Below are 19,118 nucleotides of genomic sequence, written 5' to 3' on the forward strand. Positions count from 1 at the left end.
TTGGAACTCCATGATGGTTGAAAATTACGTAACCAAAAAAAGAAGGATTTTAGGCGTTATTAATATATTCTTTTTGTGTCCTGGGAAATGTTATTTTTCTGCAGCCTTAGATATTTTTACTTGAAACCTGAATGTCTGTTCTTCTTGAGTCCTTTAAAAAAAAGACCTTACTTTCCATCTTGGAATCAATACTAAGTATTGGTTCCAAGACAGAGGAACAATAAGGGCTAAGCACTTGGGGTTAAGTGCTCAGGGTCACCAAGCTATGAAGTGTCTGAGGCCATATTTGAACCCAGGACCTCCTGTCTCATCCTTCTTGATTTCTTAATGTAAATAACAGATCATTTAAAAACAACCCTCATCTAAAAAGTTCTAAGTAAAAAAGGTGTAATGTAATTTTTTTTGTTTTCTTAGTAACTTTAAAATTACTCTAGGCATGGATGGGGGATAGGCATGTTTCTATGTGTATTTTCTTAGGGTTTGATTGTATTAACAGCAGATCAGCATAGAAACATAATCATGAGCTAAAAAAGCAGCTTTGAAATTTAGTCTAGTTAATCAATAAAATATGCATAACTGGAAAGCATTAAGCAGCAGGCAGTTTACTCAAATTGTAATACCCTGAGATTTGGGCAAATGCACCCAGCAATAATAACTAATCATCGATGGGGCACACTGTGACTAAGTCATTAATTGTTAGCAGAGGTCTGCAGATGATTATGGCTCACTGGCCAATCTAGCCCATTGACTGGTTTTGTCTAGCCCAGTGTCATCCAGCCAGATTTGGTCCTTGGGACACAGTTTGCTGACCTCTCATTTATAGAACACAAATACAGTTAAAGAATCTATACTTTTTAAAAAAGAGTTTCCAAGTATGAAAAATGTAGGATTGTGTATTGGGATTTTTCTCTTTAGATTTTTAAAAGACCATAGTTGTCATATCACATTGTCTTCACAGTTATTTAATCTATCCAAGTCTTAGTTTTCTCCCCTCTAAAATAAGAATAATGATATTTTTCCTTGCCTTATCTGAATTATTTTGAGGAAAGTAACTTGTAAATCTTACAAATATGTGCTAGTAGTAGTAGTAGTAGTAGTAGTAGTAGTAGTAGTAGTAGTAGTAGTAGTAGTAGTAGTAGTAGTAGTAGTAGTAGTGGTGGTGGTGGTGGTGGTAGTAGTAGTTACTTTTGTTGTCAGTTGGGTTTTCTTGGCAAAGATACTAGAAAGGTTTGCCATTTCCTTCTCTAGTTCATTTTACAGATGAGAAAACTGAGGTAAATAGGGTTAAGTGACTTGCTCAGGGTCACACAGCTAGTAAGTGTCTAAAGCTATATTAGAATTCAGGTCCTCCAGACTCCAAGTCGTAATTACTAATACTACTGTGAATTTTATTTTCACACCTTAAAACAGAAATTAGTTTAAAGAATAGGCTGGCCTTCCATAACATTTTCCCCTTAATATTCCCTATGTACATTTTGAGTCTACATTTACATACAGACATCTCACCAAATGTAAACTTATAACAGGAAAAGCAAAATATTTTCAAATACAGTGAAAACATTTTTAACAGCCTGAAAAGTGGCCAAGTATGGATTCAAATTCCGTCTTTCAGGGCAGCTGGGTGGCTCAGTGGATTGAGAGTCAGACCTAGAGATGGGAGGTTCAAATCTGACCTCAGACCCTTCCCAGCTGTGTGCCCCTGGGCAAGTCACTTAACCCCCATTGCCTAGCCCTTACCACTCTTCTGCTTTGGAGCCAATACACAGTATTGACTCCAAGACGGAAGGTAAGGGTTTTTAATAATTTATTTTTAAATTCTATCTTTCATCCTTACTCCCTGGGTAATTTCAGCAAGCCCTTTAACATCTTTGGACCTCAGTTTCATCATCTCTAAAACAATGGAGCTGCATTAAATGCTCTCTGAAATCTTTCTTAGCTCTATGATCTTATTTAGATTTTTTGCTCCACTTTTCTTTAAAATGGGCAGCTACCTAGAGTACTGGGCTCTATATAAAAAAAGCCAGAGAAGACCTGAGTTCAAATATATCCTCTGACACATATCCTGGGGGTAAGCCACTAAATCTCTGTTTCCCTCAGCTGTAAAATGAGAAGAAGAATAGTAATAGCAGCTACTTCCCAAGATTATTGTGAGAATTAAATGAGAGAATAATTGTAAAGCACTTAGCACAAAGCTTGGCAAATAGGAAACACCATATAAGTGTTAGCTCTTAGTAGTATTATAAACCCATAAAGAAAAAAGAAATAATCTCTTATGTCTATATCAATTTGTACTTCTCCATGGGTAAATATTTAAAAGTCTCCTAAAAAAGATAGACAATCAATAGAATTGGGTCTCTCCAGTCAACAAAGTTCATTTTGATTATCAGGAAATTTTAATTTTTAGTATATATATATGTATATATAAAAATGGAAAATATCAAATATTGATGAAATAAATATGAAAATATAAATATATTTGTGCCATTTACTGCTTGATGCTTTTAACTACCAAAAATATTTTTTCCTGTGTACTGCTTTAATTTTAAATTAAACATTTCCCCATCTAAATCTAAGATGCATTGAATGGAGGCTGGTAGAAGATGAGTATTATTAAAGCTATAATTTTTCCAGGAATTTCTTTTAATAAAAGGGGGGAAAAAAATCAATGTGTCTACCCAACAGGTATACTCTACAAGGGAAATGGGGAAAATCAGTTCATTTCCCAACAACCCCCAGTAGTCAGCAGTATCATGGGCAATGGACGAAGGCGCAGCATATCATGCCCAAGTTGCAATGGTCAAGCAGATGGCAACAAGCTCCTGGCCCCAGCCGCTTTGGCTTGTGGGATTGACGGCAGCCTGTATGTAGGGGATTTCAACTACGTACGGCGGATATTCCCTTCTGGGAATGTAACTAGTGTTCTGGAACTGAGGTATGTATGTCTTTCCTTAATTTGGGGATGGGTAAAAAGCCACCTCTGTGTAATGAACTTGAATGTAATACTTTTTTGACATTTTATTACAAAAGAGAAATTAAAAAAAAAGTTGAGTCTAAGTTACTAACCTATTTATTCAGACAGATCTTCCAAGTGTTTAAATTACTCCCTAGGAACATTAGGTCCTTCGTGGGGGTCAGGAAAAGCCCAGTCTTAAGTATATTCATTCTGTCAGGCCATTAATGTGGTTTACCAGGACTTTGCTGAAGGGTCCCTTAACGGACCAATATAAAAATTCCTCATTGGCTCCATTGAGCAACTAGCACACTGAGGGGATATGGCTGAGTGTTTATAATCACTTTAATTTCCTTCAGAACAACCTCGTGATATAGGTTGATAGATACCGTTACCCTCATTTCACAAGTGATGAAATTGAAGAGTGAACTATTTAAGGGAGCTAACTTAGACGGTAAGACAAGGCAGGGAGAGAAGCAGGAACACCGTTCTCAGGCACAGGGTTTAATCCACTTAATACAATTATTATCAAAATTTTTCTTGGTTAATGTAAGAACAATTCCAGAATATTCTAACAGAATCAATGTCTTACTTTGCCAGTAAATTAACTTGTCTCCCCCTGTGAGATTCACTTCTAGTCTTATTTCTGTTATATTAACAATATTCTGTTAAAAAATTAAAATATCTGTGTTCTACTCATTCTTTAACTTCTTTGTTGACTTTCTCTAACTGAACTTTTTTTTTACCTTTTCTTTATCTGCTCCTCCCAAGAAATAAAGATTTTAGACATAGGTAAGCATATTATTTAAAGGTGATTTTCTGTTTTCAGTGCCCATTTGACATCTTAAGCATTCATTCTGAAATCAGTTCTTTTTTTTTCTGGTAGTTTATAATTCAAGAAGAGACCTAATATCAGAAAAATGATGAAACTTTTATGAAAGTAAACATTTTCCTTTTGTCTATTCCAAATGTTAATGGTAAAAGTGACTGATGCTTGTTCCTGGCCATATCTTTTTAAAAAAGAGTCTTATTTGGGCTGTGTCTCTGGGAATGGCTTAGCAGGAAATAAACTTGAAGCGGTACCAGGGGTAGGGGGCAGAGAGTAAGTGGGGCTGGGAGAAGATTAGAACCACTTAAGGCCTTTCAGGAAAGTTCCTGCTCATCTTTCAACATGTTTGTTTTTCAAACAAAACCACTGGGGCTGTCAGTTGTTGACATTCCCACCCGGCTTTATCTTGAATTACCTCTCTGCTTCCATACAGTCAATAAGAAGAGGGCAGTGGAGGTTTGGGAACCAGAGAACACAATCTAGTTTGGAAACATTTCCCTGCCATTGACCCAGCCGCTGACTCAGAGCTGGCACAGGCAGAGGGGATGGCAAGAGCCCAATATAGTGTTATTTGGTTGTGTACAAGTAGAAGGAATCAAGAAGTGCACTTTCCACTCAAACCTAAGATTTATTTCTATTAAGATGTCAATAAACCGATGTGAAACCTCAAATGATAGCACAGTGCATTGTTGGGAAAGAAAGTTCTGAAGAGTCATGGGGAATCGGTAATTCTGCTGATAGGTTCTATTTGTTCACTTGATTTTTCATTTGAGGCAAAACTATTTGACTTTTTCCAAACAAACTGTTCCCAGAACTCAGCATTCTGCCTTGTGCTGTTGGTGGGCTGTCTGTCCCCTCTGCCTGGACTGCTCTCCCATCTCATCTGGAATCCCTGGCTCCCTTAAAGGCAGGGATTCTTATTTTTATCTTTCAAGCATAGGAGACAGATGAAGCAGTGAAGAGAGGGCAGGACTTGTAGTCAAGAAGACCTAAGTTTGAAACCTTAAGATTGAAGACATTTAACTAGCTGTGAGATCACTGGAAAGTTACTTAATCTTTCTTGGCCTCAATTTTCTCATCTGTAAAATGGAAACAATAATAGCACCATCTGATAGGGTTGTGATGAGGTGCAAATGAGATGAATGTAGGGTCCTTCATAACACTATAGCTAGCTATTTCTAGAAATTCATAGAATCAAATCGACAGCTTCAGCAACTAGTCAAAGTAAGGTGTTTCCCCAAAAAAATGCCTTTTTTTGAAAATTTTACTTAATTTGTCAATTTAGAACATTTTTCCTTGGTTACAAGAATCATATTCTTTCCCTCTCCTCCCCCACCCCTTCCTGTAGCCCATGTGCAATTTCACTGGGTACATGTGTCCTTGATCAAAACCTATTTCCGTGTTGTTGATGTTTACACTAGGATGATCATTTAGTCTGTATCCCCAGCCATATCCCCTCAACCCATGTAATCAAGCAGTTGTTTTTCTTCTGTGTTTCTACTCCCACAGTTTTTCCTCTGAATGTGGATAGTGTTCTTTCTCGTAAATCACTCCCAGTTGTTCTGGATCGTTGCATTGTCACTAATAGAGAAGTCCATTACATTCGATTGTACCACAGTGTATCAGTCTCTGTGTCTAATGATTTCCTGGTTCTGCTCCTCTCGCTCTGTATCACTTCCTGGAGGTTGTTCCAGTCCCCGTGCAATTCCTCCACTTTATTATTCCTTTTAGCACAATAATATTCCATCACCAACTGATACCACAATTTGTTCAGCCATTCCCCAATTGGAGGGCATCCCCTCATTTTCCAATCTTTTGCCACCACAAACAGTGCAGCTATGAATATTCTTGTACAAGTCTTTTAATTCCGTGACGCATTAATGTCCCAATTTTGCCACATCCCCTCCAGCAGTCATTACTTTCCCTTGCTGTCATGTTAGCCAATCTGCTAGATGTGAGGTGGTATCTCAGAGTTGTTTTGATTTGCATTTCTGTGATTATAAGAGATTTAGAACATTTTTTCATGTGCTTATTAATAGTTTTGATTTCTTCATCTGAAAATTGATTATTCGTGTCCCTTGCCCATTTATCAATTGGGGAATGGCTTAATTTTTTTGTACAATTGATTTAGCCCTTTATAAATTTGAGTAATTAGACCTTTGTCAGAGGTTTTTATTATGAAGATTTTTTCCCAAGGTTGTTGTTTCCCTTCTAATTTTGGTTCCATTGATTTTGTTTGTACAAAAACTTTTTAATTTAATGTAATCAAAATTATTTATTTTACATTTTGTAATTTTTTCTAATGCTTGGTCTTAAAATCTTTCCTTTCCCAAAGATCTGGCAAGTATACTATTCTGTGTTCACTTAATTTACTTATAGTTTCCTTCTTTATATTCAAGTCATTTACCCATTCTGAGTTTATCATGGCGGAGGGTGTGAGATGTTGATCCAAAGCCAATCTCTCACATACTGTCTTCCAATTTTCCCAGCAGTTTTTATTAAATAGTGGATTTTTGTCCCCAAAGCTGGGATCTTTGTGTTTATCATAGATTGTCTTGCTGAGGTCACTTATCCTAAGTCTATTCCACTGATCCTCCTTTCTTTCTCATAGCCAGTATCATATTGCTTTGATGACCCCTGCTTTATAGTATAGTTTGAGGTCTGGTACTGCTAGGCCCCCTTCCTTCACATTTTTTTTCATCATTTCCCTGGATATCCTTGATCTTTTATTCTTCTAAATGAACTTTATGTTTTTTCTAATTCTGTGAAAAAGTTTTTTGGTAATTTGATGGGTATGGCACTTAAATAAGTAAATAAGTTTGGGTAGGATTGTTATTTTTATTATGTTAGCCCATCCTACCCATGAGCAATTAATGTTTTTCCAATTATTTAGATCTAGTTTTAATTGTGTGGAAAGTGTTTTGTAGTTGTGTTCATATAGTTCCTGTGTTTGTCTTACCAGATAGATTCCTAAGTATTTTATATTGTCTAGGGTGATTTTAAGTGGAATTTCTCTTTCTAATTCTTGCTGCTGAGATATGTTGGAAATATATAGAGATAGATACCTTTTAAATTCCCACTTTTACAAGAATACAGACAGATAAAGAAATCTGAAGATCCACCTCAATTTTCTCATCTGTTAAAATGGAAACAATAATAGCACTATCTGATAGGGTTGTTGTGAGGAGCAAATGAGATGAGCACAGGGTTCTTCATAAATCTATAGCTAGCTAGTTCTAGAAATCTGTTGAATCAGATTGATAGCATCAGCAGCTAGTCAAAGTAAGAAGTTTGCAAAGATATAGGATTTGATAAACTGATGTTTTTAGGCATTCATCTGTCCTATAGGCTGGTGATTTTTTCTTTGTGTTTTAAAGATAGGTGCCTTTTAAATTCCCATTTTCTTTAAGCCTTTTATTCAAACATCCTTCCTTTTGGCCCCAATGATTCCTGCAGATTAAGTTAATATTCAAATATAAGTTCCACAAGAGAAATCTCTGCATATAAAGCTTGTTTATATATTATATTTATTTCCAAACTCCAATTATTGACTCAGTTAACAAAGTATTCCCAATTACAAAGTTCAACAAAAATAGAATAATTTTGAGAGGCCTTTGGCATTGATTATAATGGGGTTTGACTTATAGTTTATATTTTCTTTATTCCAAAGGAGTTTATACTTGAGTTATCAAGTTATCAAGAAGTAGTATTTCTCTAAATAGTAAGATATAATGAAGAGGGAAGAAGATCTCAAGCTAGAGGTTCAAGGCTAGGGAAACAGACTTGGAAATCATTCATTCACATAGAAGTCATAAGTCATATGGTAGATTTAAAGCTAGAAAGGGACCTTAGCATTCATCAAGAGAGGCATATAGGGGCAGCTAGGTGGTTCAGTGGATAGTCAAGCTTGGAAATGAGAGGTCCTAGGTTCAAATCTTAAACACTTCCTAGCTGTATGACTCTGAGTAAGTCACTTAAACCTAATTGCCTAGCCCTTACCATTCTTCTGTCTTGAAAATAATACTTAGTATTGATTCTAAGACAGAAGGTAAAGTTTTAAAGAAAAAGGGGCTTGGGTGGGAATGTGGTACAGTAGAGGAGTAGTGCACTAGAATCCAAGGACCTGTGTTTCTAACTCCAGCTTTGCCATAACCCAAGGTTGAGAAAGGGGTGCTGATTATTCCAGTTATTGTTTTAAACCATAGAGGACACTTGGACAAATTTATGGACAAAGGAGAAAGAACCTGAAGAGAGTGTCTTATTAAACATGTACAAAAGGGAATAGTGAAATCAAATGATCACAAGAAGCTGAAGGCAAGGGAATGGGTACAAATGAAGGGAGTATTCATGGAAAGGAGGAGGGCCATTTTATTTTCTAAAACAGAAGACAGAGCAGAGAAATTCTGACTTTCAAAGATGGAAGTTGGGGAGTTTCAACTCAAACTTGATCTCAGTGAAGCAATAATATGAGAAAAAGAATAGAGGTGAGATTAAGGTTCTCAAAGAGAGTCAAAAAGAGTTGAAACAGTTTGGTAATTCCATCAGGAATCGATGAGAGGTAATTAAAAGAATTATTGGGTAGCACTGAGGACCCAAAAGAGATTAAGTCACAAAAATTTTTCACTGGAATCAACCAATTTTAGGATTGGCACAAATTGTGCAGTTAATAAGTGCCAATCCACTCATTCATTTATATTCATTGATGACTTTCTCTAATAATTTAAGACAGCCTAGAAACAGGTGAAGGCAGATGTTTCGCATTACCTAAAATTTGGGAATAGCAGAGATAAAAGGGCACCATGATCGAATGAAAAGACCATTTGCTTTAGAGTAATAAGACAATAGGTTTAGAACCAGAAGGTACCCCGGAGGTTCATGACTTAAGCCTTCTTCCCTTTATAGATCTGAAAACTGAAGAACCATTACACTTGAGTAACTTTCCCAGAGTCACACAGCTAGTAAGTATCAAGTAGGATTCAAACCTTGGATTTCTTGACTCTATCCACTGCACCTCCACTTTCTCCCAGGTCTTGGTTTCTTATCTTGCCATGTTACTGTCTGTGTGAGCTTACCCTCTTTATGGGTCCTTTCACCTTTCTTGGTCTTCATTACCTCATCTATGAGATAAGGAGCTATATTCTCTCTAAATTCATGCTGTGATCCTAAGATAGACAGTTAAAGGGGTCAGGGAATAGATGGAAGAGACTAGTGGAGCTGTGAAGTGATAGACTTTGGAAGTCTAGACTTGTTAGGGAAGCCCATGAAAGTAGAACAGGGAGGAAGAACAGCAAACAGAGATAGAATCCACAATTCCACTGAGGAAGAATGGCAGCTAGGTTGCTCTAAGAAAGGATGAACTAAGTAAACTATGCTACCTAAAATATCTTGGGCCAAAATTTCCCCCAGGCTTTTCTCCTGCAGATCCCTATTGATTTAGGAAAAAGTCAGCTCATTCTCAGTCCCTGTCACCATTACCTGAAATGTCCACATCAACCTCGTCTTGCTGAACTCATGCTGCTCCCAAAGGAGCAGTGCTGTCCCTGTGGCCTTGTTTGATTAGCTGCTGAGGCAGAAAGGATGTTAGATTCTGAGCCAGAAGGGACCTAGAACCCATCTAGCCCAACCCCTTCATATTATAGTTGATGAATCTGGGTCTGAGAAATCAGATGGCTTGGTTGATGTATCCCAGAGTAATAAGCATGTGAGGTGGAATTTGAACCCCAGATCCTCTGATTCCAAAGCCAATGTTCTTTCCATCGAACTGCATGACCTGTCTTGGTTTGGGTGTGGGCAAGGAGAGTTACACTGACTGGATACCACACAGGGACTCACTATAAAAAGACTGGACATAACACAGAGAATGCTGGGATGAATAAAGCAGGGAGGAAGATGAAGAAGATGAAGATGACTGGGTGTATCATCAGGTCTCAGTTAAAATGGGTAGAGTTTCATTATGTAGTCCCTTCACAGATTGCCTGGGTCTCAGAACTAATATTTGTATGAGGTCAGATCTGACTCCAAATGCATCTATCTCTCTACTGGGCCACCTAAAAGGGTCCCAGATTTAGATCCTACAATCTAGAAGATTTAGCAGTGTCCATCTTAGTCTAACCATCTTGTTTTACTAAAAAGACTCAAAACAGTGTTGAAAAGCTTCAAGATCACAGAGGTAGGAAGTATCACAGGCTTGATTTAATCCCAGATTATCTGATTATGAGACTATGTCTATAAACAAGAGCCAGCCTAGCTAAACTGAGAGATTGGGATGAGACAATTCAAGGAGATAAACTGATTATAAAGGGATTTAAATGCCCCACAGTAACTCAGCTTTAACTGTTGAGACCCTGTGCTGAGGCGGTAGCAGTGGGAATGTAAGGGATCATAAAATCACAGGGAAACAGATTTAGATCTGGGAGGGATCTCAGAGTCTGTTGAATCCAACACCTCCATTATACAGATGAAGAAACTGAGGCTGAAGTTAAATGACTTGCTAAGGGTCACATAGCTAGTAAAAGTATCTGAGTAAAGGGTGAGAATCCAAGAGCAGATGTAAGAAATATTTGGCAAAACTTGATCAGTCCTGTGAAAAAAAATGTCAAATCAAGTGTTTTATCAGAGTAATACAGGCAAATGACAAAATCAGGAGAGTTCAATTTGTTAGATAACTAGATAAAAATCAACAGAAGGCATTAGCTTTTAGTTCATATAAGCTTTATTCATAACTAGGATTTGTCTGCCCTGTTCTTCACCCCTCCACTTCCTTCTCTCTGTTGGTCTGATCTGGTAACTGTGGCTATTTCTGTGTTCTCCCTTTCATACCTCAAATACAGGTTTTGAGAGGATTAGGAGTGGGGAATAGAAAGGAAAAACAATCCATGAAGGAGTACATGGACTGTGTTCAATTTAACTCTAAATTCATAAACACTACAATTTGTGATGGGATTTTTCAAACTATACAAACACATGCACATATGTATATGCCTATGAGCCTGTTGCCTTCTGTAGTTCCCTGGTTTGTACTCATTCATTCAACAAACATTTATTAACTCTAAACCTCACCAGTTTGTATTAATGCACCCCTTAAACAAAACATAAAGCAATAGGTTGTAAATAAACAATCCTTGCCCTCAAGGAGTTCACATACTATTTGGGGAGACAACATGCACATAACTATGTAAAAGCAAGATATGTACAGGATAAACTGGAGATAACCAATAGAGGAAAGGCCCTAGCATTACAGGGGGATTGGGAAAGGCTTCTTCTAGGAGGGTGGAAATTTAATTGGCACTAGGAAGGCAGGGAAGCCCAAAGATAGAGATGAGAAGACAACATCCCTAGCATGGGAGATAACCGATAAAGAGGCCTCGAATCAAGAGATGGAATATCTTATCTGAGGAACAGTTTTAAGGAGTCTAATATCACTGGAATGAAGAATTTGGGGAGATGAGTAATGTATGAGAAGACTAGAAAGGCACAGGAGGCTATGTGGGTTTGAAAAGATTGCATTTCCCAACATGCACCAAGGTCTCCACCCACCTACTTCCTGGCATGGGATTGGTCTATAAGTAGACCAATCCTGCACTAGGGAGGGACCACTTCCCTACTTCCTAGCATAGGATTGGTCTATATAAGGACCAATTTCTGCACCAGGAAACTTTGAATTCTGACTTGGGGCTGAGTCAGGGGAGCAAGGGAGCCAAGGAGCTGGTCTAGAGCCAAGGTTATTTTTTCTTCATTAAAGTCTCAATCTCTCCCCATCCCTCGCCCCTTTCTCCCTCTCTCCCTCTCTCCCTCTTTACCTCTTTACCTCTCTCTCTCCCTCTGCCTGTCTATCCCCCTCTCTCTCTCTTTCTCTCTCTCCTTTATTTTTTAAACAACACAGCTGCTAGTTTATAGAGGACTTTGAATGCCAGACAGAGGGTTTTATATTTGATCCTAGAGATAATAAGGACCCATTGGGGTTTATTAAATGAGGCAGGAAGGGGAGGGTAAGAAATTACCCTGTCAGACCTTCATTTTAGGATAACTTTGATAGCCAAGTAGAGAATGGATTGGAGTGGGAGAGATTTATAGCAGAGAGACCAACCAGTGGGTAGTCCCAGCATGAAGTGAAGAGGACCTGCACCAGTGTCACAGGAGAGAGGGGGTATATATGCGAGACGTTATGAAAATTGAATCAACTGGATTCAGCAACAGATTGGATCTGGAGAAAGAGGGAGGAATTAAGGATGACATCCAGGTGGCAAGCCCAAGTGACTGTGGGGATCATGGTGCTCTCAATAGTAATAGGAAAGTTAGGAAGAGGGAAAAGATGGGGTAAACAATAATATTAAGTTCAGTCTGGGATGAGTTCAGTTTAACATGTCTATGGGACATCTAGTTTGAGATGTGTAGTTGTTAGTTGAAGACGGGAGCCTGGAGATTAGTAGCAGAGAAATTAGGGCTAGAAAAGTAGATTTGGGAATCATCAGTATAGAAATGATCAGTGAATCTTAGAAGCTGATGAGATCACCAAATGAAAGAGTGGAGAAAGAATAGGACCCAAGATAGAACCTTTTTTTAAAAAAATCTCTAGCATTTTATTTAACTGTTAATATAAAAAAACTGTACCTCAAATGAGCTAAGATAAGCAAAATACAATGTAAGCATTTCCAGATAAGACACATGCAAAAATCTAGACACATTATCCTGGTTAAGACAGTATTATCTATATTTGGTAAATATATGCATTTATATGTATATATGTATCATGCATATATACATATAATTTGGTACATATACTTTTATTATTTTATTGTGTTTATTATATGTTAGAAATTATTGTATTTTATATTATGTTATATATTACATAATATATATTTGTTGTATATAATTTTTATATATATCTGGCATGCACTTTTAAACAAAAATACAGTTAGTGATCAGGACCCAGTAGAAGATTCAGGAAAGAAAACTGAGACATATTCAGACCAGTAGGAAGAGAACCAGGAGAGGGTAGTGTCATGAAAACCTAGAGAGAAGGGAGTATTAAGGAGAAAGAAGGTACCCTACAGTGTCAAACCTCAGAGAGATCAAGAAGGATGAGGACTGATAAAGGCATTAGATATGGTCATTAAAAATTACATGGCAACTTTGTGGGGCAGGTAGATGGCATAGTGGATTCAGAGCCAGGTCTAGAGGTGGGAGGGCCTGGGTTCAGATCTGGAGTCAGACTCGTCCTAGCTGTATGACCCTGGCCAACTCACATAACCCCCATGCCTAGCCCTTAACTCTTCTTTCTGAGAACCAATAGATTGTATTGATTCTAAGATGGAAGTATTATATGGTAACTTTGGAGAAAGGAGTTTCAATTAAATGATGAGATCAGAAGCCAGACTGCAGAGATTTAAGAAGAGTGAGAAAAAAGGAAGTAGTGGCACAGATTATAAAGGGCCTTCTTAAGGAGTTTATCCACAAAAGAAAGGAAATATATGGAACAGTAGAAAGGATGGATGGAATGTGTTATAGGGAAAAGGGAAGAACCAGTAGAAGGGGAAAGTTTGAAGTTAAGCATGATAGTAGAAATGATAGCAGCAGTTATAGATAGAAGAAGACAGATTGGAATTGGAAATTTTTTTAAGGATTTTTTTTTCTGACATCAATCCTAAATTTTCTTCTTTATGACCTCTACTCTTTGTCCTTGGTTTTTTCATCTGGGTCCAGAGATCAAGTGGGAATGATAAAGGGGCTAGTCTACTGGGGAAAATGGGATAGAATTGGTCACTTTTGCATTTAAAGAGACTTGATTTTTAATACATCCCATTACAGGGGAAAACCACTTTCAAGGACCCCAAACTAAGAACCCCTACTCTAAATTTTTTTATATTTCATGGAGACCAGTATGGACCATCCATCTATTATCCCTTACTCCTACATAATGGGCTCATCTCCTCCTCTTGCCATTTATCTTTCAGATGGACAAGGCAGTGGTGTAGTGAATAGAACATTGGACTTGGAGTCAGAAAGAATTGGTACAATGGGGAGAAACTGACTCTGTAGAGAGATAACCTGTATTCAAAAGCCAGCCTGGGGAAGTCCCAACATCCCAGGGAGGGGCTCAGTGACCTCAGTTATAAATGGAAGTTGATGCCCTCTTAGACTCTTTCCAGTTCTAGATCTCTGACCTGTAATCCAGATTCAAATCCTGTCCCAAGCATGACCCTGACCAAGTCATTTCTCACCTTCAGTTTTTTCAGCTATAAAATGAGGAAGTTGTATATGATGTCCTTTGTAGATTCTTGCAGTTCTGAATCTGTGGTCATAGAATTCTTTCCACGGCTCTTGTGTAATTCTTTGGCTTTAGATTTTTACAATTTTGAAATAGCCCCAAAAGACTCACTATCCTTTTGTTCCCAACATAAAAGAGCCATTTTAGCATGCCAGTGATTCTGATCTTGGTTGTTTATGTGAGACATATTTGGGATGAAGCACTGGTTTTGTCATAAAAGGCTGAGACTTTGCTTCACAGATCTTATCTAAATCATTGTGGAGCATCTTTAGAGAGGTCAGTCTTGGGCAGAGGACTGCTGTCCAGCATCTGCCCAAATACATCAATGCTTCCATGCATCCTCTGTCTCATCAATGTGGGTAGTCCCTCCACAGACACAAGTCACACAGTCCACTCATGCTTACCCCTTCTTCATCATTCGGGTCCATGTTCTTCCATAACTTCACCAGCAAGCAGGAGTTCTTACCTTTTTTGTGGGTCTGTCATGTTCCATGCCTTTTGCAGCCTAGGAGCCCCTTTTCAGAATAATTTTTAAATGCATAAAATGCCTACAATTCCAAAGGAACCCAATTATGTTGAGATAAAGGAGCCATTTTTTCTCATTCATCTTAAAAGACTCCCTGAAATCTATTCACAAATTCTCAGGTTAAGAACTTCCACAGAAGGACCACCCAACATGATTCTCTTTCTCTTGGCATCATAAAGACACTAATGGAGCACACAAGCTGACCACCATAGATGATTTTTTTTTAAAAACCCTTACTTTCCATCTTGGAACCAATATTATTGTGTATTGGTTCCAAGGCAGAAAGAATGGTAAGGGCTAGGCAATGGGGGTTAAGTGACTTGCCTGCCCAGGGTCACGCAGCTCCATAGGTACTTTGATCAAAGTATATAGAGCCAGAGCTGGAGGGAGATTGAGGCCGTCTAGTTCAATCCCCTTCCTTTACAGAAAAGGAAACTGTGTCCTAAAAAAGGTTAAATGATGTGCCCATTGTCACACAGGTACTGAGTAAGTGCAGGACTCTCTGCACTGGCCCATACTTCCTACTTATCTCTCACTTTTATCATATGATAAATGATCTTTTTTTCTTTGCTCATACGTTTCTTTGAAAATATTATTTATTCTACTTCTCCATCTGTCTATATAATAATATTTGGCCTCCCTGGTTAGAAGAGGTATATATAAAACCTGGGCTTTAATTGAAAGGGATGTGTATGGAGTCTTGAAAGAACACTCATATCCTCTAAGGAAAACCTGCAGGCTTTGTATGAAATTTCTGCTCTTGGAGCATCTGAATGAGATGCCTCCAAATGAATGAATGAATGAACATTGATTAAGCACTTAGTGGATGCCAAACTCTATGCAAAACCCTAAAGATAAAAGGAAAAAAACAAGCACTGCATTTCCTATTTTCATGGAGCTCACGTTCTATTAGGCAAATTTGATGCCTACAGAGGAATGATGACTACAGAGTAATGTTCTAGACAGGGAAGCCCTAGGAATGTTGACAGGAGTCATAGTACAACTTATTAGCACATTCTTTCCAGGATGTGATGTAAGGGATTAAGGTTCTGTTCTAAAGTATCTTAAGTAACACTCTCAGATGGCTAGATGGGGCAGTTAGTTAGCCTTGCACTAAGCCTTGCACAAAAGACCACAGATGGTCTATTGCTTAGGGACTGTGCCACTAACAAAACTGGTGAAACAGGTCCCAAATGGAACCTGTTCTCACAAGAAAGAGGTCTTTGAAAGCTGTGAATAATTCACCACCAACCATATTATCACAATAAAAATCAATCAAGCATTTAAGAAAGCAACTACTAAGTGCCAGGCAATTGTTTAAGGTGCTGGGCACACAGATACAATGAATAAAATGGTCCCTTCTCTTGAGGGAGGGAAAGCATAACTGATAATGTCAGTAGAATCTTGAGATTCATCATGTGGGACAAGAATGCTTTGATCCCAGTAGAAATGGAGATGGGCTACTTAGCAGAGGCAGAAGCAGAGTTCCTTCCCAAGTGTAGACACATGGTCTCCGTTCTCCATTACAACTTTTTTAAATCAAGTCTAGTTGAATTTGAAGACGCCAACCTTCAGTAGGAGGAGGAGTATCCTCCCCTGAGAGGTTCTAATACTCATGAAGTCAGAGATCCATTCCTTCTCCTATTTGAATCATATTCTAAGATTTACAAAGTATGTTAGAGTATTCTCTCATTTGTTCCTTACAACAGCCCTGTGAGGTGGGTACAGGAAACTAGTCTCAGGTTAGATGACTTACCCATGATCACATAGCTAATACGTATAGAAGGCGGGTGTCTTCTACTCTTAGCCTACTACTCTACCTATCCCATCACCATCGTGTCCTTCATACAGAGCCATCCAGTACTACTACTGTTTCTGCCTTCAAAAAACCTACAGTCCACCCAAAGGGAAGCATCAAAGGCAGTTATAAAATATATTCAAAACCAGTTAGAGCTCTATAGAGTAAGAAAGCTACAGAGGAGGAGATGGAAAAACTAGACAGACTAATTCAATGGTTATCAAGTACACAAAATGGGATTAGGTTGTAATTCTCGACCTCTAAAAGGCCAATTTTGTTCATATTAGATCATAAGAAAATCTATGTTAAACTGTTTTGCCACATCTTAGTAATATCTTAAAGCAGCTTCTCCATTCATTATAGATGAAGAAACTGTCACGTTAGCAAGCATAATGTCTTAGTGCATTTCAGTTTTTCTGAATAGGAAGACACAGTAAGCACTGAATGTGGTGATATAAAGCAGTATATATTAGCTAGATCACATCATGTAACCCAGTCACTCTAATAGTTATAGGCTTAGAGATCCAGAGGTGAAATGGATCTCAGAGGCTATCTAGTCCGATCCCCTCATCTTATGATAAAGGAACTGAGGCTCAGGAAAGTTAAGTGACTTGTCCAAGATCACACAGTAAGTGGCAGGATCAGAATTTGGACCCAAGTCCTCTGACTCACAGCAAGTATTCTTAATCACTCTTCAAATACTTACTGTTTCTGTGCCTCCCTGCCTTTTACATTCTTCCTACATACATCCAATCTTGAAGGTTGGAAAGAAGAAAATGGGAATCACAAGAAAGCAGCCAGCTTTCTCCTTCAGTTCAGCACATATTGTTCTGTGCTGTAAGCACGACTTCCACACCCCTATTTTAAGCTGCAGAGCTCTGGTCTCCAAAGTCCTGATAGAACCTCCCTATATTTTTTCATCTCCTCCGGTCTTTCCCTCTGCCCACTACCAGCTGAAGGAAACAAGGGATAAACCTAACCTGCTATAGGGCTAAAATGATTGTGGAAATAATAGACATTGCAGATCTTAAGGAGAAGTAACATCATGGGAAAATAGTGCATTCCCTTTTAAAAGATGATGAGAAAACCACAACGCCGTTATAATAATTACATCGATTCAACTAGCAAAAATAAAATGAGATAATATGTGTAAAGCACTTGGCAAACATTAAAGTGCTCGCTATCATCATGCAGCTGATTTTATGTTATGTGTTTAAGTGTGAATGTAAATATAGATGACTTTCCTACGTACTGTTAAACAACAAAGGCAGGGAAACACGAATTAATATCTGATCAATACCTACAGTTAATTTTTTAAATGGGATCTTAAATTCCATTAACTCGTTCATTGAACAGAATTCTGAAGTATGGGATGGTTAGTATTTGTAAAGAGAATTTATCCAAAGAGCCATCCCACTTATGTCATCATCTGTTTATAACTCGTTCACGTTGGTCTTTGCAAGCAGCAGTATGTCAAACGTGTTACATTAGCACTATTTTAGATTTATAAAACGTGAGGAACTACATTATGAGAACAGATGTTTGTATCTCTCTGAGATTCTCAGATCCACTTTAGAGTTCAATTTGCAAACATCAGAAATGAAACCACCTGATATGGCATTCAGGCTCCGTGCATTAGGCGGCCAGCTGAGATTGCCTCCTGCTCTTCAATGACCTCATTTCAGCTCTTAACACTATAAATCAGGTCAAAAATTGTAACTGCAGCAGGTTCTGTTTCTGGATTATGATATAGCAGCCAAGGAGGGCATGATGCTACATTGTTTCTCCTGTCATAGGAGAGAAGAGGGTAATTCCCCGTGACGAGGCGCCAGTGAAGTAGTGCCCCTTTATGCCTTTCTAGAGTTTATAAAGGTATACCGATGCTGAGAGTACAGCTATAGGGCATTAGAGTCATTCTGTGTTCAACTACAAAAACTCTTTGTCTTACAAATCAAAATATAACATAAAAAGATGCATGTTACTGAACTATTAAATGGATCATGGAATGATGGGATTTCAAGTTGAAGGGGACCTTGCAAATCATCCAGTCCAACCCCACTTCCTTTATGGATAAAAGAAATAGAAAACCAGAGAAATCAATCGACTTGCCCACTTAGGACATTTAATAAAAGGAGGCAAAGCCTCATTAAGATTGATAACAGTTTCCAGATTATTTTGAAACATGCTACTCTCCTAATAATTTTTGCTAGTTTCTAGCCAGTTTTCTAGAATCTAATTTTTAAAAACTGTTTTCTCTGTATTTAGAATGACTCACTTATCATGTTTAAATATGTGATCCCCTTTTGCAGCAGCAACCCAGCTCATAGATACTACCTTGCAACGGATCCTGTAACGGGAGATTTATACGTTTCCGACACAAACACCCGCAGAATTTATCGCCCCAAGTCCCTCACTGGTGCAAAAGACCTCACCAAAAATGCCGAAGTGGTGGCTGGGACAGGAGAGCAGTGCCTCCCATTTGATGAAGCAAGATGTGGTGATGGGGGCAAGGCTGTGGAGGCTACACTCATGAGCCCCAAAGGTAGTGACTTGGAGGACTTTTCTTTTTTCTTTTTCTTTTTTTTAAATATAGAACAGGGAAGGAAATCCAATTATTGCTTGATTATTTTAAATGCTGAGTCTGACCTTTTGCCCAGAGCTGTGTTGAGAGAAGGCGATTTCCAAATCTAGGGTTTTTAAAAGCCATTTAGCGTGAAACTGATAGAAGCCTAAGTTGATTTTACAGTA

The 19,118-nt window shown here is 38.2% G+C and overlaps 1 protein-coding gene across 6 annotated transcripts in view; it reads left to right on the top strand.

Moving 5' to 3' along the window:
* TENM3 (teneurin transmembrane protein 3) overlaps positions 1 to 19,118 on the top strand; it is a 3,501,974-nt gene that overhangs the window by 3,412,619 nt on the left and 70,237 nt on the right. For 4 of the 6 annotated variants that reach the window (XM_056802942.1, XM_056802943.1, XM_056802940.1 and 1 more), the window contains 2 exons: positions 2,683 to 2,932; positions 18,680 to 18,912. In XM_056802942.1, the coding sequence (XP_056658920.1) occupies positions 2,683 to 2,932; positions 18,680 to 18,912 (483 nt within the window). Of the gene's footprint in view, positions 1 to 2,682; positions 2,933 to 3,721; positions 3,743 to 18,679; positions 18,913 to 19,118 lie in introns of all 6 variants that reach the window. The other 2 variants (XM_056802938.1, XM_056802939.1) reach the window with 1 other exon arrangement.

This window comes from Monodelphis domestica, chromosome 6 (genome assembly GCF_027887165.1).
Source record: "Monodelphis domestica isolate mMonDom1 chromosome 6, mMonDom1.pri, whole genome shotgun sequence".
NCBI classification, from domain to species: domain Eukaryota; kingdom Metazoa; phylum Chordata; class Mammalia; order Didelphimorphia; family Didelphidae; genus Monodelphis; species Monodelphis domestica.